This window comes from Pleurodeles waltl, chromosome 3_1 (genome assembly GCF_031143425.1).
Source record: "Pleurodeles waltl isolate 20211129_DDA chromosome 3_1, aPleWal1.hap1.20221129, whole genome shotgun sequence".
Taxonomy (NCBI): Eukaryota; Metazoa; Chordata; class Amphibia; order Caudata; family Salamandridae; genus Pleurodeles; species Pleurodeles waltl.
This window is the reverse complement of record NC_090440.1, coordinates 350,578,060-350,604,303: the sequence shown is the minus strand read 5'-3', so window position 1 is coordinate 350,604,303 and position 26,244 is coordinate 350,578,060. Positions and strand designations below refer to the sequence as shown.

The 26,244-nt window shown below is 44.8% G+C and overlaps 1 protein-coding gene across 3 annotated transcripts in view; it reads left to right on the top strand.

Moving 5' to 3' along the window:
- Nucleotides 1-25,187, top strand: part of CEP152 (centrosomal protein 152) — a 318,523-nt gene extending 293,336 nt beyond the window's left edge. For 2 of the 3 annotated variants that reach the window (XM_069222500.1, XM_069222501.1), the window contains exon 29: nucleotides 23,647-25,187. In XM_069222500.1, coding sequence (XP_069078601.1) covers nucleotides 23,647-24,677 — 1,031 coding nt within the window. In that variant the 3' untranslated portion in view covers nucleotides 24,678-25,187. The remainder of the gene's footprint in view (nucleotides 1-23,646) is intronic. The other variant, XM_069222502.1, reaches the window with a different exon arrangement.
- The last annotated feature ends 1,057 nt before the right edge of the window (nucleotides 25,188-26,244 follow it).

The following is a 26,244-nucleotide window of genomic DNA, read 5'->3' as shown; positions in this document are numbered from 1 at the left end:
AGATGAGTTTACACATCTACTATTACTTAGATGACTGGCTAGTAAAGGTGAGATTATTCACACAGTGCCAGCTGATCATCGACAAGGCCAAACAGATACTCCACAGATTAAGGCTTTCCCTAAACATGGAGACATCATCACTAGTGCCAGAGAGGGTGAAAAGACATTTGTGGAGGCAAGGCTAAGCTCTGTAGAGGTGAAGGCCTTTCCAGTGTCGAAAATAATTGTGGCACTAACAGCGCAAACTGGCCTTTATCAGAAAGGACTGTCTCTGACATTGAGGACTCTAATGGGCATCATGCCATTGTGCATTCAGTGGTGGAGTACAGGAGGCATCAAAGTAGATGGGGCTTTTAAACACCATACCTCCTCAGTGACCATCACAACAGACTTATCCCACACATGGTGGGGGTATGGGGACAAAGGGCAGACTAAACATCAGAGACCCATGAAACAAAGAAGAGGCAGTAAAAAATGTAAGTATTCTTCAAGTGATGAGTCTCTTAACATTAAAGGCCTTCCAGAGACCTGTCAAGGGAAGAAGGATCCAGGTACAACCAGATAATACAACCACAGTGTTCTATTTCAACTAACATGGAAGAACATGGTCACAAGTACTGTCCCATTTAGCACAGGACATTCAGAGATTTGGAGATTGGACATTTGGAGATGGGCCATCCACAGAAGGCTAACCACCTACACCTGTCCACCTACAAGGAGTTCAAAGCACTGAGGCAGACAGGCGAAATAGGCAAACAAACTCCTCACCCGAGTCGGAGATAAAACAGCAAATAGTAGAAGACATTTTTCACAAGTTACCTTTTTGGAACACAAGCCTTCACGTCCAGGTACCCACACCAAAGGTTATAGCCGAATCTCCTGTTGATAGACTGACGTGGGAGATTTGTATATGCTTTTTCCCCAATTCCAGTTATCCCAGTGGTGTTACACAATTAGAGATAGGTTCTATAAGATTTATCCTCATCGCCTGTCATTGGCCCAGGTAGGTATGGCTCTCAGATCTGGTGCAGACGGCACAAGGCAGGATGATGTGACTTCACCTCACTAGGACTTCTTAATGCAAAGGGGTCCAGAATACCACCCAGAGCCAGCAACCACCGGCCTGGCTGGCAGCATGGTGCCTGACGACTTAAGAATTTGGCCACCTTGAGGTCTGTAATAAGCCAGAAGATACAGGACAAGCAGGTTGTACAGTACAAAAGGGAGCAGGTTCATAAACTCCTGTGGCAGATAAGTTAGTTGGTCACAAGACACACAGTGGTCAAGTACCTCATATAGCTGTTGGATGAAGCTTCAGCATATGCTTCTCTTAAGTTTCACCTCTCTGCCTTAGTAACCTATACGTGAGTGCTCATATGATGAAGTTTCTACAGTACTCAGGTGATTGAGAGATTTGTGAAAGGGGCAAAGATGGTAGCCCCACCAGCGCTTCTATCCCTATGCCCACAAAGTCCTAACATAACTCCTAAAGTCCCCATTTGAGCTGATGTATAAAGCAGGCCTCAAATTCTTCTTGATTGCCATCATGTTCATGCTGAGAGTTAATTGCAGGCACTCACAAGGAAAGTGCCGTACTTGCAAGTACACAAGAACAGAGTGATAATGAGAGCAAACCCACAATTTCTGCCAAAGGTCATCTCACATATCCATGTCAACCAAGCGATACAACTTCTGGAATTTTTACACAATCCTAAAACTCAGGCAGAAAGAACCCTTCACACATGGGCGGTAAAAAGAGCAGTAAGGTACTACTATTTACAAGAAGCTAGACCAGTCAGAAAACAAACCAATTCTTCATTTTTTTTCACACCATCAAACAGAGGCTCACCAGTCAGCAAAAGGACCATTGCAATATGAGTAGTCCAAATGTAGGACGCTGGCTCTTTTTATTGTGCACTAAAAAGCAGTATACTGTGCAGAGAGTCCAGTGGGTCCTCAAATGGTTGGCCGAGGCAAAAGTAGATAATACTAATGCTCTCTTTTTTGGTAGTGTGGGCAAGCAGTTAGGCTTACCTGAAGGTAATGCAAAGCATTTGTTGTATTCACAGAGACATAAATGATACACACACTCAGAGAATAAATCCAAGACCAATTTAGAAAAATAACACTTCCTTTTATATATGTTTTGAAACCGAGAACTTTGTAAAAGAGTAAGTACTGCTTTTGTTGTTATTTCCTACAGGTAAGTAAAAAGCTCAAAGCTGTGCGCCTTTATGTACAATGCGTTCCTCTGGAAGGAAAAGTCAACAATGCATAAGGGTTAGTACAGTCTGTTTTAGGGTGCCCAAGGTCCAAAGTACTACCAGCAGTTCGTCGGGAGCTCCCTGAATTCCCCCGGGAGCAGGGTGCTGGTGAGGTTGTTGCTTGGTGCTATGGAGAAGGGGGCCAACTGGAAACAGGCTGCAAAGCGAGATTTGGGGACAAGCCCCAGAGCTCCCAAGAGGTCTTGGAGCAAAGGGGCACAGACAGTTCTTCAGGATCCCGGTTTTGGCAGCTCAGATGCAGAGTGGATAGGGAGGTTGGGCTCTGTGCGCCAAGATGCTCCTCGCGGTCAAGATTGCCGGGCCACTCACAAAGTGGATCTCAGTGGTGCTGACGTCCCTCAGCAGCTGCTTGGTCCTGGTTCAGTGGGAGTCCGAAGCGACTCTCACTGTTGGTGCTGGGTGCAGGGTGTCCAGTACCCCGGGGATTGGGGCTGCACGGCTCCCGGTGGTCCTGGTGTCATCACACTCAGTAGGGAGATGGTCCTAGTCTCCCAGAGCACTGGTACCTCTGGTCGTCTGCAGCATTGGTCCGGGCCAGGGAGCTGCAAGGCAGTGGATCGGACTCTGCTTTTTGATGCCTCTACTCCAAGGGAGACTGGCAGTGATTTCTGAGATGCTGACAGGCTACCCGAGGTTTTAGTAGTTTTCCAGCTTTGCAGGACGAGTCACTGTGTCTCAATTGTCAAGAGAAGTGCAGGCAGGAAGGGTTTCGCACCAAAAAGTCCACAGCTCTTCCGCTGTTCTCGCCAGGCAGTATCTCTTCTTCGTCCTTCTCTTCTCTTCTGTAGTATCTGAGTTCTTGGGTTCAGGAGTGCTACCTAAATACTAAATTTAGGGGCATTACAAGGAGTGCCAGGTAGCAGCCAATGGAATGCCTACCTTTAGGGTGACTATATCCTCTGTATGAAAACTTCCACTGGGAATTGGGCATAACCCTGACCCTACAATGCTAATTCCATGCAAAACAAGATGGAGGAATTTGAAAAGTGGTGTCCACATCAGCTGATCCACCCTAGGGTAAGACTGGCATGATTTGGGCACACTTCCTAATCTTACTAATTTTCCGCCTGTCTTGCTGGCAGGAAGTGAGGTCAGGACAGAGATGTGGTCTTCTCTGCCATCTGGAGGAACCGGAGTCACATAACAAAGGCGGCTGGTCCTTTGAAGCTTCCCATCCTGGAATGTCCATTCTGCCTGGAAGAGGTGATTACACCTCCGCCCAGAGCAGGCTTTGTTCCTGGTCTCTGAGAGCACTGGCTCTCACCTCAGGAAATCAGAAATCTGGCTAGGGTGGCTGTGCTGGTTTAGACCAGTTAGTCAACACAGTAGTACACAATAGCAGTCGGGTAGGTTTTAAGGGAGCGCTTCTAAGGTGCCCTCTGGGTACATGTATTAATAAATGCCTCATTGGATTCAGTGTGTGTTTATTAACGCTAGATATTTGAAACAAAACATCCCTTTAAGAAAAGCCATCATGTAGCTGGGGTATTTGTATTGACCAGTGTCCAGCACATGTACTTAAATGGCTTCCCTGTCCACTTACTGTGTCTAAGAATCAACAAAGACATAGCAGGGGCATATCTGCTCATGCAGATATGTTCTCACGTGATATAATGCACCTTGCCTTAGAGCTGCAAGCCTTCTGTAGGGGTGATTGACAAATATCCAATGAAATGGTACAGGACCTGGCACAGGGGGATATGCGACTGGTTGTATTTTCACTTTTGTCTGCACCAAAGTGTGCGGCCTGCAATGGTAGCACGGTGTGTGTTTGTTGAGAGGTACCTCAGTGTGGCACAATTCGTGCTGCAGCCCTTAGGGATCTTCTCTAGTACCCCAGGCCCCAGGGGTACCATTTACTAGGCACTTACAGGGAGCGCTAAAAGTTGTGCCAATTGGGAGAAACAACTGTACAATATAGGGAAAGAGATCTGGCACTGAGGACCTGGTTAGCACATGTTAGAAATTGGGTCTCTAGTTGGCAGAGTTAAGCACCCTGTCCAAGTAGGGATCACAATCTTAGTCAGGGTAAGTAACAAAACCAACCTAAGTTGTCCTGTGTTCTCCCTCCGGTAGCTTGGCACAGAGCAGACAGGCTTAACTTAGAAGGCAATGTGTAAAGTATTTGTGCAATAACTCATACAATAACAGTGAAAACACCACAAAAGTACTCCACACCAGTCTAGAAAAATAGATAATATTTATCTGACTAAAATAAGACCAAAACAACAAAAATCCAATATGTGCAAGTCAAGATATTACTTTTTAAAGGTTAGGAGGCGTCTCAATCCTTAAGAATCAGTGATTATACCCTTTTAACACACAGTACCTGGATGCATAAAAAATAACGACGCAGAGGAGGAGATGCGTCGGAAAGTAAAGTGAAGCATCATTTTTTTTTTTCCATGCGGCAAGTTGATTTCTGGGCGCCCAGCCTTGGGTCCTCACTGCGATGCTGGGATTTGTGGGACAATGTGTGGAATATCCAAAACATGTTGGGAAGAGGCAAGAGGCGCACTGCGTCAATCTGGGAGATGATTTTTTAGCCGCGAGACAGGCGCTCCATCGAATGTTGCAGGCATTGCTTCAGTTTGTCTGGTGCTTTGGATTTTCTCCTCAGATTAAGTCTCTGATGGTTCTGAGACTTCAGAACAGGTAAGCTCAGTCCAAACCCTTGGAGAGAACTTGTGGGGGGAAGGCAGAGTCTACCAGCAGAGTCAGGGGCCAGCAGGCAGCAGGGCAACAAGCAGGAGAGCAGTACTTCCAGAAAAGCAGTCCAAATGAGTGCTTTGGGCAGCACAGCAGTGCCTCTGACACAGTCCGGTTGTAGGTCCAGAAGTGTCTGATTTTAGGGGGTCACAGACCCTGTATATATACTCATATGTGTCTTTGAAGTGGAGGAAAACTTCAAAGAGTGGTTTTGAAGTGCACTAGTTCCCCTTTCAACCCAGCCCTGTCTGCCAGGAGATCTGTGGGGGTGTTATCTGTCCTTTGTGTGAGGGCAGGCCACTACCATTTGAAGTGTAAGTGAGAACTCCTCCACCCTTCCTGCCCAGGAAGACCCATCAGTATGAATGCACATGCAGCTGAGTGTCCTGTGTTTATGGCTGTCTGGGTGGAGTGCACAAGAGGAGCTGTTGAGCCAGCAGAGACCAGACATGGATTGGAGACAGGCTGTAAGGCACAGGGAGGAGTAAGTGCAGAGAAATGCCTACTTTCTAAACGTGTCATTTCTAAAAATAGTAATGTTAAATCCAACTTCACCAGTAAACAGGATTTCTCACTACCATTCTAACCATGCCAAACATGACTCCTCTCAGATCGGAAATTACCACTTAAATGTATATAAGGGAATTTCCAGTGCAGGCCTAGGAGAGGAGTAGGCTTCACAGTAGTGAAACATCACTTTAGGAGTTTTTCACAACCAGGACAAGTGAAACTTACAAGTACATGTCCTGCCTTTCACTTGCATAGCACCCTGCCCTGTGGGCTACCTAGGGCCTGCCTGTGTAATAAAGGGAAGTTTAAGACTTGGCAGGTAGTTTTAAATGTCAAGTTAAAGTGGCAGTGAAACTGTACACACAGGCCTTGCAATGGCAGGCCTGAGGCATGGATAAGGGGCTGCTTATGTGGGTTGCACAGTCGGTGCTGCAGGCACATGTAGTGCACTTTGCTGGGGACTTATAAGAAAATTAAAAATGCCAATTGGGTATGAGCCAAGCACTTTAACACTGGTCAACAGTGGCAAAGTGTGCAGAGTCCTAAAACCAGCAAAAATGAGATCAGACAAATGGAGGGAGGGATGGAGGAAAAAGGTAGGGGGAAGACCACCCTAAGGCTGTCAGGTCTTACAGCAGGAATTCAGAGCTCTTTCAGTCAAAATCTCATTCGATACCAGCCAAAAAGTGGGAGCTAACCATGCCAAAAAGGGTGCTTTCCTACACCAAACAATCCACAAATGCTCTACAACAGAGTCAAAGAGCACACTCAGCAAGGAAAACAGAGGCCACACTACCAATCATAGCCAATGTCTTCATAAATTATATATGTATGGAAGCTACACAGTCTTATATACACACTTTCACAAAACAGTATGTTCGATGGCATCTGTCGCTGTAGATACACATGGTATGCATGAGCTCGCCATCTGGTGTTGGGTCGGAGTGTTACAAGTTGTTTTTCTTCGAAGAAGTGTTTTCGAGTCACGGGACCGAGTGACTCCACCTTCTGTGCTCATTGCGCATGGGCGTCGACTCCATCTTCGATTGTTTTCTTTCCGCCATCGGGTTCGGACGTGTTCATGTCGCTCCGAGTTTCGGAACGGAAAGATAGCTGAAGACGGAAGATTTTCGACGGTATCGTTGCGATCCGGTTACAGATAGACACATACGACGACGCGTTGAACATCGAAGCGCTTCGGTGCCCTTCGGGGTAGATTTCGGCACCCCGTCGGGGCCTAGTCGGCCCGACCGCGTGGAGGACAACGCCGATGGATCGGACCCCGTTTCGATTCTGCCCCGAATGCCACAACAAATATCCTTATACGGACCTGCACTCGGTCTGTAATCTGTGCCTGTCACCCGAGCACAGTGAAGAATCCTGCGAGGCCTGTCGGGCGTTCCGGTCCCGAAAAACTCTGCGCGACCGTCGAGCGAGAAGACTGCAGATGGCGTCCACGCCAAAAGAGCGTCGACAGTTCGAGACAGAAGAAGAACAGGAGGAATCCTTTTCCATCCAGGATTCAGACTCCGACGAGCTACACTCTACAAGAACTGTGAGTAAGACGTCGAGATCAAACCCTAAAAAAGGAAAGAAGGCCCAGGGGACGCCACTGCCAACCGGCCATGGCTCCACCCAAATTCTCGGTGACCAACAATCGGCACCGAAAAAGGCCCATTCAGTGTCGAGATCGTCCGACTTCGGTCGAGACACCGGCACGCAGCCTCCTCGGGACCGAGAGAGTGCTAAACAGAAGCATCGACACCGAGAGTTCGGTGTCGACACCGATCGACGCCGAGACAGTGGCGCCGAAGACCATAGAGGCCAAGAATTTTCGGCACAGAAAAAGAGGAAGGTTACCTCGGAGCCGAAAAAACAATCGACAGGGCTTTCGGAGCCGAAAAAAGCGACATCAGACCCTGTTTCTGGCTCCTATACCGAAGAGCATTCTATGTCTTCTCAAATGAAGAAACATAGATTTGAACAAGAACTGCAATCCACTGACGTGGATCACACGCAAAAGCGTATCTTTATTCAGCAGGGGACTGGGAAGATCAGTACCCTTCCACCTGTCAAACGAAAGAGAACGCTTCAGTTTACTCCTCAGCAACAAACAACACAAAAGGTAACACCTCCTCCCTCGCCTCCACCTGTAACTCCGGCTTCGCCAACTTACACCCCGTCACATTCGCCAGCTCACACCGCCATGAGCCACGACGACCAAGATCAGGATGCGTGGGACTTGTACGACGCACCAGTGTCTGATAACAGCCCAGACACATACCCAACTAGGCCATCACCACCGGAAGACAGCACAGCCTACTCACAAGTGGTGGCTAGAGCAGCTCTATTCCATAATGTGGAACTACACTCGGAACAAGTCGAGGATGATTTTTTATTTAACACCCTCTCCTCAACCCACAGCTCCTACCAAAGCCTGCCGATGCTCCCAGGCATGCTACGCCATGCAAAGGACATTTTTAAGGAGCCAGTTAAAAGTAGGGCAGTGACGCCTAGGGTGGACAAAAAGTATAAGGCGCCTCCTACGGACCCTGTCTTCATCACCTCTCAGCTGCCACCAGACTCTGTGGTGGTAGGGGCTGCCAGAAAACGGGCAAACTCGCACACTTCTGGGGATGCACCTCCCCCAGATAAAGAAAGTAGGAAGTTCGATGCAGCCGGGAAGAGGGTTGCTGTCCAAGCAGCAAACCAGTGGCGCATCGCAAATTCACAAGCGCTGCTAGCGCGATACGACAGAGCCCACTGGGATGAGATGCAGCATCTCATTGAACATCTCCCAAAAGATCTGCAAAAAAGAGCAAAACAGGTTGTTGAGGAGGGTCAAAACATTTCCAACAATCAAATACGCTCCTCCATGGATGCAGCAGACACGGCCGCAAGAACCATTAATACGTCGGTTACCATCCGTAGGCACGCATGGCTCAGAACGTCTGGATTCAAGCCAGAAATTCAGCAGGCAGTGCTTAACATGCCAGTAAACGAGAAACTTCTGTTCGGTCCGGAGGTCGACACAGCTATAGAAAAGCTCAAGAAGGACACTGACACTGCCAAGGCCATGGGCGCACTCTACTCCCCGCAGAGCAGAGGATCTTATAACACCTTCCGCAAAACACCTTTTAGAGGAGGGTTTCGGGGTCAGGCCACACAAGCTAGCACCTCACAGTCCGCACCGCCCACCTACCAGGGACAGTACAGAGGAGGTTTTCGGGGCCAGTATAGAGGGGGGCAATTTCCTAGGAATAGAGGAAGATTTCAAAGCCCCAAAACCACTACCAACAAGCAGTGACTCACACGTCACTCACCCCTCCCACACAACACCAGTGGGGGGGAGGATACATCAATATTACGAAGCATGGGACAAAATAACTACAGATACATGGGTCCTAGCAATTATCCAACATGGTTATTGCATAGAATTCATGCAATTCCCTCCAGACATACCACCAAAATCACAAAATTTATCAAAATACCATTCACAACTTCTAGAGATAGAAGTTCAAGCACTACTGCAAAAAAATGCAATAGAATTAGTACCAAGCACACAAATAAACACAGGAGTTTATTCACTGTACTTCTTGATACCAAAAAAGGACGAAACACTGAGACCAATTCTAGACCTCAGGGTAGTAAACACATTCATCAAATCAGACCACTTTCACATGGTCACACTACAAGAAGTGTTACCATTGCTCAGAAAACACGACTACATGACAACCCTAGACCTCAAGGACGCATATTTCCATATACCAATCCATCAATCACACAGGAAATATCTAAGGTTTGTATTCAAAGGAATACATTACCAATTCAAAGTATTGCCTTTTGGTTTAACAACCGCTCCAAGAGTATTCACAAAGTGCCTAGCAGTAGTCGCTGCACACATCAGAAGGCAGCAAATACATGTGTTCCCGTATCTAGACGACTGGCTAATCAAAACCAGTTCGCTCACACAATGCTCAAACCACACAAATCAAGTCATACAAACCCTCTACAATTTAGGGTTCACCGTCAACTTTGCAAAATCAAACATTCTGCCAAGCAAAGTACAGCAATATCTAGGAGCCATAATAGACACGACAAAAGGAGTAGCAACGCCAACTCCACAAAGGATCCACAATTTCAACAGGGTCATTCAACACATGTCTCCAAACCAAACAATACAAGCAAGAACAATACTACAGCTCCTAGGCATGATGTCCTCATGCATAGCCATTGTCCCAAACGCAAGACTGCACATGAGGCCCTTACAACAGTGCCTAGCCTCACAGTGGTCTCAAGCACAGGGTCACCTTCTAGATCTGGTGTTGCTAGACCGCCAAACTTACCTATCGCTTCTATGGTGGAACAGTATAAATTTAAACATAGGGCGGCCTTTCCAAGACCCAGTGCCACAGTACGTAATAACAACAGATGCTTCCATGACAGGGTGGGGAGCACATCTCAATCAACACAACATAAGAGGACAATGGAACATACATCAAACAAAACTGCATATAAATCATCTAGAATTATTAGCAGTTTTTCAAGCACTAAAAGCTTTCCAACCAATCATAACCCACAAATACATCCTTGTCAAAACAGACAACATGACAACGATGTATTATCTAAACAAACAAGGAGGAACACATTCAACGCAGTTAAGCTTGTTAGCTCAAAAAATATGGAAGTGGGCAATCCACCATCAAATTGGTCTAATAGCACAGTTTATTCCGGGGATCCAGAATCAGCTGGCAGACAATCTCTCTCGAGATCACCAGCAAGTCCACGAATGGGAAATCCACCCACAAATTCTGAACACCTACTTCACACTCTGGGGAACACCACAAATAGACTTATTTGCAACAAAAGAGAACGCAAAATGCCAAAACTTCGCGTCCAGATACCCACACAAGCAATCCCAAGGCAATGCCCTATGGATGAACTGGTCAGGAATATTTGCTTACGCTTTTCCTCCTCTCCCTCTCCTTCCTTACCTAGTAAACAAATTGAGTCAAAACAAACTCAAACTCATTTTAATAGCACCAACGTGGGCAAGACAACCCTGGTACACAACACTGCTAGATCTGTCTGTAGTACCACACATCAAACTGCCCAACAAACCAGATCTGTTAACGCAACACAACCAACAGATCAGACACCCGGACCCAGCATCGCTGAATCTAGCAATCTGGCTCCTGAAATCCTAGAATTCGGACACTTACAACTTAGCCAAGAGTGTATGGAAGTCATAAAGCAGGCCAGAAGGCCATCCACTAGACACTGCTACGCAAGTAAGTGGAAAAGATTTGTTTGTTACTGCCATCATAATCAGATACAACCACTAGAGGCAACTCCAAAACATATAGTAGATTACTTGCTCCATTTACAAAAAGCAAAGCTAGCCTTCTCTTCTATTAAAATACACCTTGCAGCAATATCTGCATACCTGCAAACTACATATTCAACTTCCTTGTATAGGATACCAGTTATCAAAGCATTCATAGAAGGGCTTAAAAGAATTATACCACCAAGAACACCACCTGTTCCTTCATGGAACCTAAACGTGGTTCTAACAAGACTCATGGGCCCACCCTTCGAACCCATGCACTCTTGCGGAATACAATTCCTCACCTGGAAAGTTGCCTTTCTCATCGCCATTACATCTCTAAGAAGAGTAAGTGAAATTCAAGCGTTCACAACACAAGAGCCTTTTATACAAATACATAAAAATAAGGTCGTCCTACGACCTAATCCAAAATTTTTACCAAAAGTTATTTCTCCATTCCATCTAAATCAAACGGTAGAATTACCAGTATTCTTCCCACAGCCAGATTCTGTGGCTGAAAGAGCACTACATACATTAGATGTCAAAAGAGCATTAATGTACTACATTGACAGAACGAAGAACATCAGAAAAACTAAACAGCTATTTATTGCATTCCAAAAACCTCATGCAGGTAACCCAATATCAAAACAAGGTATAGCCAGATGGATAGTTAAATGCATCCAAATCTGCTACCTTAAAGCAAAAAGACAACTGCCCATTACTCCCAGGGCACATTCAACAAGGAAAAAAGGTGCTTCAATGGCCTTTTTAGGAAACATCCCAATGCAAGAAATATGTAAGGCAGCCACTTGGTCTACGCCTCACACATTCACCAAACACTACTGTATAGATGTGCTATCCGCACAACAAGCTACAGTAGGTCAAGCTGTATTAAGAACTCTATTTCAGACAACTTCTACTCCTACAGGCTAAACCACCGCTTATGGGGAACTAACTGCTTACTAGTCTATGCATACCATGTGTATCTACAGCGACAGATGCCATCGAACTGAAAATGTCACTTACCCAGTGTACATCTGTTCGTGGCATCAGTCGCTGAGATTCACATGGACCCACCCACCTCCCCGGAAGCCTGTAGCAGTTCAGAAGTTACCTTCAATTTTGTACATTTGTATATATATTACTTAATCCTTTAATAGGTACATACTTACATTTTTCATTGCGCGGGCACTATTACTATAGTACAACTCCTACCTCACCCTCTGCGGGGAAAACAATCGAAGATGGAGTCGACGCCCATGCGCAATGAGCACAGAAGGTGGAGTCACTCGGTCCCGTGACTCGAAAACACTTCTTCGAAGAAAAACAACTTGTAACACTCCGACCCAACACCAGATGGCGAGCTCATGCATACCATGTGAATCTCAGCGACTGATGCCACGAACAGATGTACACTGGGTAAGTGACATTTTCATTTGTGGGTATCTAAGCAAATAAAGAAGCACAGGTGAGACAGAGAGTACTAAAAGCACTTGTTTGCGTACACAAGCTCATTTCAAACCAGCCTCCGAGGAGGGGTTAATACCACTGCATAATTAATGCACAGTATGTGAATATGGCAAATATGTTTTCTCCAAATCAAAATGGTTACTTACTTGTCGGAGTAGTTTTGCAGCATGAAGTATTTTCTGGATTCACCTGTGCCCCTTCCCCCCTCTCCAGAAATGATGGAGGCTGTGGAGCACCAAGGTCTCTAGAAAATCTTGTAAAACTGGAGTCACAACAAAAACAAGAATCTCCAAAGGGAATAAAGAATCTCTAGATGGCGATTACGCTAAGGGTCTCAGAGGGCAGGTGTCTGATGTCTCAGAGGGATGGGCAGGACATAAAAAGGCTGTCATTGCCCAGGCAGTATAAAGGGGCTACAAAAATAATTACAGACCCAACCACTAGATGACAGAATAATGTGCGGCATGGTAATCGAGAATACTCTTCAAGCTCCAAAACTACTAATACATGTAAGTAACCATTTTGTTTTTTACCTTAAAAATAGATAACAGTAGTACCCCTCAAGGTGATGGGCTAAGGAGTGGAATCAGATAAAAAAAAGTCCTGCAGTACTGAGGTAGTGAAGTGCCCCTCCTGCTGACCATCACTATGAAGTCAATATTGTCTGATGAACATATGCACTAGTGACCACATTGCAGGCTGGCAGATGATTTAAAAAGGCACCCCTCATGCCACAGCTGTCCTAACAGTCTTGGTCCTGTGTGGGTCATGCCGTGCTCCAGTCGCGGTGCGCCTCTGCTAACGCACTGCTAGTTTGAAGCATAGGATGTGGCGTGTCTGCATTGGGACCTACCTTGGGGGAGGGTGGTTGGGCAGGCATGTGCAGCCTGGGTGATATCACACTGATGGTAAAAGAAGCACCATTTTCGCTGGGTTCCTCTGCATCCATGGCAGGTGACTCCATCTTGTTTTTTTTAAAATGCCCTATCCAAAAGGCATCTTTCATATTATTTTCCTATGGGTAATTCCCAATCCAAGATGGTGGCCATTTTCTTCCTGTGGTGTGCTTCCTGATCATTTTAACAGTATATAAGGCTGCCAGACCTTGTCAGGAGTGTGTCACAAACATCCTTGTTCTGTATATACTCCTCCTATTTAGTACCTTGTGTTCTTACTGGTATTCCTGCTTTTTTGCCCCCTATTCCAGGCGAGTCTTCTCCATTGTTTCCAGCCCTTCTGGATTCCTTCTTGGAGATTTTTTTCCCCCTGTGGCTTGTCCTCCTCCAGAAGTGGTTCCTTTTCCAGGGCATTTGCTAACTTGGGATCTTCTCCCTGTTGGCAGGGTGGCTTTGAGAAGGGATCACCCTTTCTTCAATGTTGAAGTCTCTAGGATCCGAATTCGGCCACCATGATCTGTGTAAGTTTGTAAAATGTTTTGTTACCCAAATATTGAATATTCGGCTGAAGATGCCTTATTTGATATTTGGAAGGGATCCCAAGATGGGATGGCATATGTTACTTGCTTCAGAAGACTGGCAGCAGAAACTGAATGGGCTGAGCGATCTCTTCTCATCTTGTTTCGTTGGGTCTGAAAGAAGAAATCAAAGATGAGTTCATATATATCCTTCAGCCAGCTTCTCTAAACAATGCCATAAAAACAGTATTACATATCAAATTTCGACTGAAGTGACAGAAAAAAGAGAAGCGGAGTGAGCAAGGCGGGTATTCGTCTTCCACACCTATGCCAATGTCTGCCACCTGAACTGAAATACCCAAGGCCACAGAGCCCCCAGAGGAACCAGTGCAAACCAGGTCCATGCAATGTCCCTTGCCTGAAGAAGAGAAACAAAGGTGTCACTAAAAGTGTTTTTGCTTATATTGTGGAGAATGAGGCCATCTAATAAGGAAGTGCCCAGTTCGCCCTTCCAAAATATTGGGAAACGCCTAAGTCCAACACTGGAGAGGAAAGCGAGCTTGGATGTACAACATCTTCCTCAAATATCCATCTCAAATTTTGTTCCAGAAACTGAGGCGCAGTTGTTTCTCCTACCCATAGCTTTGCATTGGGACCCCGGAAACATGGCGTCAAGGACGGCCTTGTTGGGCTGAGGTGCCACAGGCATTTTATAGACTCTACTTGGGCATCAGCAAATCAGATTCCCAGGGGGCAAAAGGATAAGGCTGAGATCATCCACACAGGCAACGGTACCCCTTTGATTTCTGGCCCAGTCATTGAAAGTTCATCCAAGTTACGCCCGTCAATATTTAGTCATTAAGAACAAATATGATTGCGTCACTATTATCCTGGGTCTCACCTGATTGGGTTTACATAATCCTTATCAGAACTGGGCAACCCGTACCATTTCCTTGATTTCAATATATTGCAACCAGAAGTGTTTGAAGATGTCAAGAACCAGTAGACTGTGTCATAGCAGGCAAAAACAAACAATCGTCCCTTGTGGCTACCATAAGTACAATTCCAGAACCTTATAAGGAGTAAATCAACATATTCTTGTCACCCAAAACCAAAGAGTTGCCTCCACACCGGGTGTATGACTGCAATAGATCTAAAGCCTGGGTACTAGATTCCCTTCAGCCAGGTCTATTCTTTATCAGAAACAGAAAAATAAGTTCTACACCAATATTTGTAGGAAAGTTTAGAAAATGGGCTCATCACACCTCACCCAAGCCGCTCTTTTGTTCATTGTTCCCTAGAAATTGAGGGATGTTAGACCCTGTATAGTTTTCTGGATAACTATCAAGAATCAATATCCGCATCCGTAGTTCCGAGGCATTTTGGAAGCTGTTTGTGGATCCTGTATATTCATCAATTTGGATTTTTAAGTGGCGTATCATTTAATACGAATAAAAAGAGGCGAAGAATGGCACACAGCCTTCCTTACCCCATTTGTACACTTCGAATTCAGTGTGATTCCTTTTAGACTCTGCAATGCCTCTTCTGTATTCCAAAGATTCATTGATAGTGTTTTTGTAGACATACTAAATCTATTTATCATAGTATATCTGGACGATATTCAGATTTTTCTTTACAAAAAAATCTAGCCATCACGTGTTTGAAGTACTACACAGACTTCACAAGAATCATTTAACCTGCAAATTCAAAAAGTTAACCTTTAAAGCGCCAGAAGTAGGGTATTTGGGCTTCATCATAAACTCAAAAGGGGTTGGCATGGATCAAAGTAAAGTCACAGCTGTACTCGACTGGCCATCTCCATCCACCGTTAATGCTTCTTGCTTATTTTTATCAGCAATTTACCAAAAGGGTGAGTGGTTGGGCGGGCGAGTGCAGTCTGGTTGATATCACACTGATGCTAAAGGAAGCACCATTTTGCTGGAGTTTTCAGCGTCCTGGGCAAGGGGCGCAATCTTGGGGGTTTTTAAATGCCCAATCCAAGATGTTATCTTTCATATTATTTTCCTGTGGTTAATTCCCAATCCAAGATGTCAGTTTTCTTCCTGTGGGTTGCCTCATGTTCTGGGTCATTTTAACAGTATATATGACTGCCAGACCTTGTCAGGAGTGTGTCAAACATCCTCGTTCTGTGCATACGCCTCATAGTTAGTTCCTAATGTTCTTAGTAGTCTTCCTGCTTTTTTTACCCTTATTCCAGGTTGGTCCTCTCTGTTGTCTCCAGCCCTTCTGGATTTCTTCTTGGAGGTTTTTGCACCTTTGGATTGTCCTCCTCCAGAAGTAGTTCCTTTTCCAGGGCATCTGCTTGCTTGGGATCTTCTCCCTGTTGGCAGTGTGTCTTAGAGAAGGGGTCGCCCTTTCTTCAACATCCAGGTCTCTAGGATCAGAAATCAACCACCACGATCGGTGATCGACATCATGCTGGAGTGGGCTCACAGGCCTTCACAGTAGTTGTTTCTTGGCCACTGCATAACCGAGTTTGATGGAACAGACTATTCGCCTTGGCAAGGTCCTCTTTTGCACTGTATTCTCTTTCTTTGTCCCGTAAAAACCCACAAAAAGCAGATCACCTATTTGAGGTTTTTTGAGCAATCAATGTAAAAACTCAAAGTCCTCTGTTTCATGTCAGTGTATTCTGTCCTCCTCCTTTGAGGGGGCAAGACCTTAAAAAATAAAAAATACTGCGAAGTTTGATAGATTGGCCAATGTACATGGAAGTCACAACCTTCTGTAGGAAGGCTTCTCTGGTCCTCAGTACCAATATGTCTGGAAAGAATGTGGTTTATGGCAGATGCACCCAAAGTGCCTGTTGTTCACTCACTCGACGAACTGACATAATTGCAATTAGGAAGACAGTCTTTGGAGTTAAGGGAAATAAGGAACTGCTGTGCATTGGGCAGTTTACATACACCTAACCATTAAAATAACCATATAGTAGCAGCATCAACAACAGAAGCAACATCAGTATAAGCTTAGTAACGGGTACTCAGAACATGGAAGAGTAATAGAGTTGTGCATTATAAATGGGTAAATGAAAGGAAAGTCACACCCCTATTCGTTCAGGAACAGGCAAAAAGATTAGTCTTTAGATTCTTAAGGGAAGAAGGGAGGCATGATTTCCAATGCTGAGCGATTTTTAGTTCCAGGCTATATATAATGCAAGGATGAGGGATCTTTTCTGTGCAAGAGATGAGCTTCAGGCCTCAGTCAGTCAGGATTTATTTCCTTCGAAGTCCTCCTAATCTGCCTGAGATGCAAAAAATGTCAGAAAGGTATGTAGGGTTGTTTCGATGTATTACTTTCTAAGCAGAAGCTGAAAGGTGGTCATTATATTTAAAGTCAGTCATGGGTGTGATTTAGTCAAGTGTTTGTATTGTATGATCATTTATAAAGCGCACTCGCAGGAGGTTGTTAGTCTTTTCTTTGGGCTGAGAAATGTTTTGAGAGGGGCTAGAGCAGACCGTGGAACACCTCGTAAGATTGCATTCCTGAAGTCAAGTCCTGAGAGAAACATGCAATGAATATCTACTTTAGCGTAATCTGTAGACATGGTGTTTGATCTTCTTGACAAAGTGGAGCATGCTATTTGCAGGTTTAGTTACTTTGCAGATCTGAAGTATGAGCATTAGTGTGGTATTCAAGATAAAGCTGAGTGATTTTATCATAATTGGGTGGCTAGAAGAGAAACCATAAAGTTTCAGGGATGCCGGTAGCTTTGCATTTGTGACTATAAAAGAAGAGGGACTAGGTTTTATTTAGGCTGTGTAGCAGGAAGCTTTCTGACATCCACTTTTGTAGACTATTCAGGTACGAGTATTGGTAAATATTTTGAGGGATATTTGAGGATCACCTGCATAATGGTGAAGGGATACTGTGCGTTTCCAATGATCAGACTTCATAGCTTCAGTGATTGTGGCATTGAATGAAGAGATGCTAAAACTCTTGCTGTGGAGAAACCCTGGACAAAGAGGTGGCCTTAAGGTTTGTAAAGAGCTTTCTCCTGCTGAAAGCAACTTGCCCCATTTTAGACTCACAGGCTCACTGTGAGAGTTCCTCTCCTGTTGTGAACTCTGTGCGGGAATAAATCATACTACTTGAGCAGTAGGATTGGTGCTAGACAAAGAACAGTCAGGTTTGAGTATGGGCTACCTACGAAAAGCAAACTACTTTATCCCTTTTAGGAACTCAGACAAGTATAAATGGACATCAAAACAGCCTGGAAAAAAGAACGAATTCCTTGCTGTTTTTGTTGAAATATTACTTTGTCTTCTGCTGGAAAATTTAGTTCTCCTTACATAATGCCCGAGTCTCTACAGCAAGAACTTGCTGTAAGAACTGTGGAAGAGTTTTCTGAACAGATCCGTATAGGTATTTGGGCCCACATCTACTTTGCAGAGCCTGCTGTGCAATGTGGCATATATAAATTGCATGTGCATGGAATCTGCCAGAGCTCTTTAACCAGAATACACCTTCTGACCAGTAGACTGGTGAGGTACTAGAAAGACTTGTTCCAGTGTTGTTGTCGTCTTATGTGGCCTGTCATCTCGCACATTACTTTGGAGATTGTGCTCAGGCTGAACTATCAAACGTAAACTAAGGTTACAAGTGTGGAGCTAAGTCACTACCATAGGCAGTCACCCAAATTACCTTAATGGACCACATCTGAAGTTGAGATGGTAAAAACAGATTTTGTATGGCTCATTGTTGTTACTTCATGTGGTATAATTTAATAGGAAATGAGGAGAGTGCCAAGCTAATGCCTTTACCAATGCTTGTTTGTAAAGATTTTTTTTTTTAAGTTAAAAGAAAACATACTTCAGAATACTGGAGGAAAATGAAATGCATAACTTAAGGGTTTGCATAATTTTACACCAAATTCAATACTTTCAATCTTTATAAAGAGCTCGGGCTACAATTAAACTACTTTTCACTTAGGGGATTGAAGAGAATTTAATAGGAATAAGAACGTTTTTTTTTAAATCTTGCCTCAGCCTGATTTTCTTCCCACGGGTCTTTGAAATCAAACATGCTCCTGCCATTAGGTCCTACGCAGTAGCCATTGGAGCTTATTTGTGGCCTCCTGAAGAGTAACTGAAAAACAGTCATGTACTTACACCCTCTGTCTCAAAAGCCAGCCAAGTGAGTGCAGCAGCTGTCCCCTCCACATCACCATAAAAGCCTTTGTTTGACAAAATCTGAGATTTCGTGCAAAAGGGGATAAAGCAAACAATACTTAAGATCTGCTTTTCAATCATACCGCCTCAGAATCTATAAGCCGCCTTCTTTCTAAGGAGTGACCAAAGAGGTGGAATGGTCCCTCCCTATATGCTCCTCTGTTTTTTTAAAAGAATCTCTAGCTGCCACTCAGAGCCTTAAATCTGGCTCACCAGTGGACCCCGGCCCCACTAGCTTTCTAATTAGGGGTGCAGAGGTACACAAGTTACTTAATGATTCTCTTTCCGCAGCAGTGGTCCCTACAGGTTGGAAGCAGCCTAAAAGTCTTCCCTTTTGAAGACTCCATCAGCCGACCACAGCACTCGATGCAATTATAGGGCTATTTCCTTTCTCCTGCCACTGTCAAAGATCCTAAACAAATTTGTGCACAGGCAGCTTTCCTGTTACTTGGAGACAAATTACCACTTGCGTCCCACTCAGTCAGGCTTCAGGCGGAATTTGAGTACTAAACAGCCCTAATTGAGGTAGCTGAGCAAATCAAATGCGCTTTGGATATGGGGCTAAGGCTGCTGATTTTGTTAGATCTATCAGCAGTCTTTGATACAGTACCTCATTCATCACATCTGGGATGCCTCCGGATGACTGGAGTAAAGGGGTTGGCACTTAAGTGGATGTCCTGCTTTCTAGGAAATGGAGAACAGGAGGTTCGGTTACCCCCTTTTGTCTCTGGCAATAAGACGATAATAGTTGAGGTCCCTCAGGATTCCACCCTCAGCCCCACTTTGTTCAATATCTACCTTACCCCTCTTGCCATTTTGGTTAAATCGTTTGGTGCTAAGAGTACATCTTACGCAGAAGATACTCAGATTCTCTTCTCATTCTGTGAAGGTGTTGATATTGCGCTTGATTCAGTCAGGCCTTTTGATTCAGTCAGGCCTTTTCTGACTGCTGCGTTCACCTGGATGCATCAGAAACAGCTGATATGTAATGCTGACAGGACAAAAGTACTCTTCTCTGGCACTCTGACTTCTATCAATTGGCCGCCATGCTGGCCGGAAAGCACCCCCCTACCGGTTTCTCAAACAGAGGCTGTTAAGAACTTAGGAGTTGAGTTTGATGATTGTTATCCTTCCAGCCGCAGATCAATTCTGTGGTTGGAAAGTGTTTTGGGCTCCTCTGAGCACTAGAGAAGTTCATGTTCTTTTTTTTGTTTTTCCCAACCAGGAAACACGTTATTCAGGCCCTCATTACTTCTCGGTTGGACTACGCCACTGATCACCTTCATACTTTGCACTTGCTGCCTGTTAGGAAAACAATTCTATTCAAGACCCTGGTGCTGACTTTTCATGCTCTACATCAGATCGCCCCAAGCTACATGCCCAGCGGAATCCAGTTCTACTGCTTTGCTAGGAACCTGTGGTCCTCAAATAGGACCTTAGTGAAGGTCTTAGATTCTCTTGGGCTAGGACCAGTGAGCGTTCTTTCTCCTTCCTTGGTCCTTCCAAGTGGAATACACTTCCCTTTAATCTTCAGCAGTAGAGCTATGAAATTACCTTAAAAAAAAAAAGAAAAGGTAAGAGCATGGCTTTTCGCCCTGTATTTTAACCAAATTGCTGTGCCGGGACACCTTGAGGGTCATCTGTGCTATTTACAAATCCCAGTTATTATCAACATACCATGCTAGTTGCTGCGCTTCTATAGACACGCTGGGAAGGGCAGGACCAGCACAGAGCACGGGAAGCAAGTATTTGTGGGAGTGAGAAGCTACACACAAGGGAGAGAGCAAGAAAACAAGTGCACTGTTGTGGAAATCTCAATGAAAAAGAAAAAAGTAGTTCCAAAAATGTGAACAGTGAAAGGATACAGTTCAGACAGTCAAAAAGATGCAAGAGGCTGTGCTCCAGGGGAAGGTAAAAAATTTGAAGCAGAAGGCAAGCCATTGAATAAGAAACAAACAAATTAGAATGACAAAGCCAACCATAGTGGTAAGTAATGGGTGAGCTCTAAGCCTGATGTACGTTTTTGTGATGGTTCACAAGGGGCTTTTACCTACAGATAGCAAAAAGCTGTCTGAAGGCGAGACAGTAACAAAAAGTTCCCTGGTAGATGGGACCTAAAAATCTGCATGCTTACGCTAGTGACTCAGTGCTCACCCTGTTGGTTGCTTCTTGATGTCATGTCGATTTGTGGACCGCCCTATTCACACCTACCCAAGCACCAAGATACCCTCAAGGGTGAAGACATGTGGCCTGCAGTATTATTCAGATAGCCAGGTCTTCAGCTTCTTGTGAAACTCCATTACCGAGGAGGAGGCTCTGAGGTGTTGTGGGATGTCATTCCATGTTCCGGGTGCAATGTAGGAGAACTGGCGACCTCCTGTTCTGCTTTTGTGAAAGTGGGGGGTTTGCACAAGTGAGAGTGAGGATGAGTGTAGGTGTCTGGATGGATTGCGAAAGTGTTTCCAGCTGTTGCGGTATGCAGGTCCATGGTTGAGTAGGGCTTTGTAGGAGTTCATGAGGAGTTTGAACTGCCTTCTTTTGTGAATGGGGAGCCAGTGCAGCTTCCTGAGGCGAGATGTGAGAGCAGCGGGGAAGGTTGAGTGGGAGCCTTTCTGCGGCATTCTAAATGGTCTGAAGTCTGTTCAGGAGCTGCTTGAAAATTCCGACGTACAGAGTTACCATAGTACAGCCTGCTTTTGTTGATGCTTTTGTTGATGCTTGTGTGATGGTTCCTCTGGTGTTCTGTGGCTTTTTCGCAGCATCTGCTGGATGTGGACGCAGGCAGCGCTCACTGTGTTGACCCTTGCTAAGATGTAGAGCTTGCCGTCCAGGAAGATCCCAATACTTCTAGCGTGTTCGGTGGGTGTAGGTGCTGGTCCTAGTCCTATTTCTCTCGGCCATTAGGTGGTGTCCCAGGGGAAGTTCCTGTTTCTGAAGACCAGTATTTCTGTTTTGTCGGAGTTAAGTTTCAAGCAGTTGGTTCTCATTCATTCTGCTATCAAGGTCTTGCCGTTGGTGAAGCTGGTTCTGGTGGTGGGTGTCTTATGTCAGGGAGAGGATGATTTGGGTGTTGTCTGTGTAGGAGATGATGGCGAAGCCTTGAGATCTACTTCTGTCATTGAGCAAGGCTGTATATACATATACAGAGGTATGGCTGAAGGATGTTCCCTGGGGCACTCCACTTATAAGGTTCTTGGCCTGCGATGTGAAAGGTGACAGTCTGACTCTTTGGGTTCTTCCTGTGAGGAAGAAGCTGATCCATTTCACCATTGGTCCTTGGATACCGAAGTCTTCTTCTGATGAGTGTGTTGTGGGAGACTGGATCGAATGCCACTGAGAGGTTGAGCAGGATGAGGGCAGCTGTTTCTTCTCAACCTAGGATGGCACTGATGTTGTCAGTGGCTGCGATGAGTGCCATATTTGTGGTGTGGTTCGTTCTGAAGCCTGATTGTGTGTTGTCCAGGGGATGGAGCGTCTAAAGATGGCTTGTGAGTTGTTGATAGCCTCTCTACCACTTTTGCTTGGTAGGGAAGCAGGGAGATAGGGCAGTAATTGGCCATTTGGCTTGGGTCAGTTAAAGGTTTCTTGAGGAGGGATTTGACAGCAGCATTCTTCCAGACTTCTGGGAGGGTGGCAAGAGGTGGAGGAGCTCAGTATATGGATGAGGGTTGTGCCGATTGGTGATGCTCCAAGGTTGTAGATGTGGTGGGTAATAGGTCTGTTGGGGCCTCAGAGTGGAAGGGCTGCATGATTGAGGCAGTTTCTTCAATGGCGAGGGTCTTCCATTCAGTCAGGTGGTTGTCTTGATTGGTGATGGACAGGTTGGCGATGAGTTCTTTGGGGTCTGGTTTGTGTGCGAAGTTGGTGTAGATGTTGGCGATTTTTCAGTATAATTTGGATAGGTTGGCACACAGGTCTTGAGGGGAGTGGTGTTGACACAGGCCTGTAGGTTTGGTGAACTCTTTGATTGTGATTTCTTTGCTGCTGTTGAAGCTGTTTTCAATGTGTTTCACTAGTTCTCTTTTCTTGGTGTCTTAGTTGCTGATGATATTGTCTGAGTGCAGCTTTGAAGGTGAGTGTCTCGGTGGCTTTGTTGTTGGCTCGCCACTTTCTCTCCAGCTGATTGCATTTTCTTGATGTCCTGAAGGTCCTCTGTGTACTATCTTCCTTCCTTGTGCAAGGGAGTCGTGATCCATTTGTGGATGTCCTCAATGTTGTCCATTAGGTTGAGTTGGTCCAGGCAGAGGGCGTTAAGCTAGTCTAATTCTGAGATTTTGCTCCAGCTGCAACTGACTTTGGCTGGTACGTTGGCTTGAGGTGTGTTGATTTGGAAGTGGATTATGGTGTGGTCCGCGAGGTGGTGAGGTTGAGTTGTACTTTATGCTTTTGAAGGTGGTACAGATTGGTGTGGATCTGGTGTGGGTTCTATAACAAGCTGGGTTTGTCCGATGTTAGTGTCATTGTACATTGTCTGAGTGAGTAACTATGACTTCTGTCTGTGGCTCAGTGGAGTTCTATTTCATTTGGCGCGTTTGCACTGAAAGTAGCTTAAAGTAGCTATTTGCCTAGTTATTTTATTTTATAAAAGGCTGTAAAGCTACATATTTGGATAATTATTCAGTAATATTTTGAACACAAGATTGTCCACTTTATGTTGCTATGGACAAATGAAATATATGTACCTTTTCTAATAACATTTCTGAATCGTACCAATTATGGAATCTGTTTACTTCTTTATAGCAAGGTCTCAGAATGGAGAAGTGCCACCTGGAATCCTGAGAGGAGCAAACAGTAGTAAAGTGCCAACTCCGGTGAATGGAGACAGGACCTCAACAGAGCAAAGTGCTTCGAAATTCATCACAGACAAGGAGAAGGTCATACCTCACACCACTGAGCCAAAATTAAAAGGTGGGGTGACTTTAGAAGTTAGATCAGCATCTCACGAAGAAGCAGCACTACTGCTACGAAATGAAAAGGTCTTGAAAGATGGATTTGCTCTTGAAAATGGAATAGAAATGTCTGAGGGTGGAGCGAAAGCAACGGAGCAAAATCTAGCACATTCTGGAAAAGCAGCATCACGGCATAAACCAGCATCGTGCATCTCAAAGGGGAAGCTGCAAAGCATGCATGCTTTTACCTGGCTTGATGGGCTTTCAGATTCTGAATCGGACCATGCATCATTCCAGATACGTACTAAGCAGGCCAATTTGAAGATATGTTTACCCAACCACCTTACAGCCCATGCGGCAGCCACCTCTGAGAGAAGCCCAAGGTTTGATATTCAGGAAACTCCGGTAAGGGATGAAAATCGGCCAAATGACTGGAGCTTGTCGAATGAACATGTGAAAGTGGACAGTAGCTCAATGACTCTGATGCGCCCTGTTCAAAAAGAGAATTCTGTGAAGAGAGCAGACGCACAAGCGCACCCTTGTATTCCCTCTGGGCAGTGTTCAGCCGGTTTCCTTTCTACCCAAGATGAAAGTGTAGATCTATTTGGCAGGCAAACTCTTACTGAAAGCAGCCCAGTGCATGCAACGAAGAAAAACACCATAAACTGCAGTAACGAACATCAAAGTGAAATTACAAGACGCGATCATCTCCACCACAATTCTCATAATTTAAGAACAGATTTCACAAAAAGAAGCAATTCCAAGCCGGTTACAGAGGTAACAAAAAGCTTCAAAACACATTCCAGGAGATTGCTCTTTGATGCTGGCTCTGGTCAGCAAGACAGTGGGTTTGATAGTCCACTGACCAATTTTAATTCCTGAAGATACAATCAACCAGTACTTTTACTAATGAAAAGGGTTATTACCACTATGTTATTTTGCTACTTTTGTATGTGGTTTTTGTGTGCATGAAAAACATGTTTACACTATTTCAAATATTTATACAACCTGTCTCTGTATATGTTTCTCGTTTTTATGCATATGTATATTAGTGTGAAAGAATCTATTTTTATACTTTAAGATCATTCTGATGTGCGTTTTTGTATTGATATATTTAAATAAAAATTATTTTATCGGAGCATCCTGTAATGTTAACAAAACTGATTCTCGAAGCTCACATCAAACGTCAAAGCAATAATAAATAGTAAGGGATTGGTAAACTAGAAGTACTCTTAATTTAAGCCAGAACTGGCAAAGCCACTAGGTCAGACCTTGGCATGCTGGTTTGATGGTCATTTTTTTATTCTTTATTGGACGCATATGCCTCAAAATAAAAGGAAAGAAGCAGTCTAAATATGCAGCCCATATTCTTGCATGAAAAATATTACGTAAAAAAAGTCATATGTCAGTTTAATTCAAGATTTGTTTAATTGCACATTAAAGGAAAATGTTATTTTTATTGATGCAAAAAAAAAAACAACAGTTGGTTTTGATTTGCTATAAACTACAGACATAGTTAAAACACACATGTGTGGCTAAACCATAAACAAGCATTGGCAAAGCCAATAGGACTCGCTTATACAAGAGCCATTGGCTCTTGTGTTTTGGCCATGTTGTATTCCAGTGCAGTTGCTGTTAAGCATGGATAAAAGTTAGTTGCATGGAGTGTCCTAGAGTTGAGCGGGACGGTGCTGTTGTAGAGTGGATTTTTTGGAGTAGAGTGGAGTGTCAGAGTGGAGAGGGATGGAATATGCTGGACTGGGTTGTAAAAGGATTGAGGTAGTCTGGTGGATTGAAGTAGAATAGGGTTAATTGGATTGGGGTAGAGTGAGGTGGAGTAGGGTGGATTGCAGTGAGTGGACTGGATGGGGTTGATTGGAGTGGGGCGGGCTAAAATTGGGGTGAAGTCATTTGGACTGAGATGGATTGAATTGGGGTAGATTAAATTGGGTTAGGATGGGCCAATTGAATAGAGGTGATAGGACTAAAGTGTGATAGATTGATCTGGGATCGGGTGTGGTGGATTGGACCGTAGTGGGGTGATTTGGAGTGGGATGGAGTGGATTAGATTGAACTGGAGTGGGACGGATTGGATTGGACTGTAGTGGGATGGGGTGGATTGGAGTGGGTTAGATTGAATTTACTGGAGTGGCGTGGATTGGACGAAAGTGGGGTGGGCTGGATTGGATTGGAGTGGGGTCGGCCCAGTGGACTGAAATAGGGTGGACTGAACTGGGGTGGGATGAATTGGATTGACGTGAATTGGGGTGGATTGGAGTGGGGTGTGGTGGATTAGATTAGAGTGGTCGGGATTGCAATAGATTGGAGTGGGGTGGGGTGCATTGGATTAAGTGAGGTGGATTATATGGGGTGGGTGAATTGAATTGGAGTGGGGTGAATTGGGGTGGAATTGAGTGGGGTGGTTTGCATTGAGGTGTGGTGGATTGAA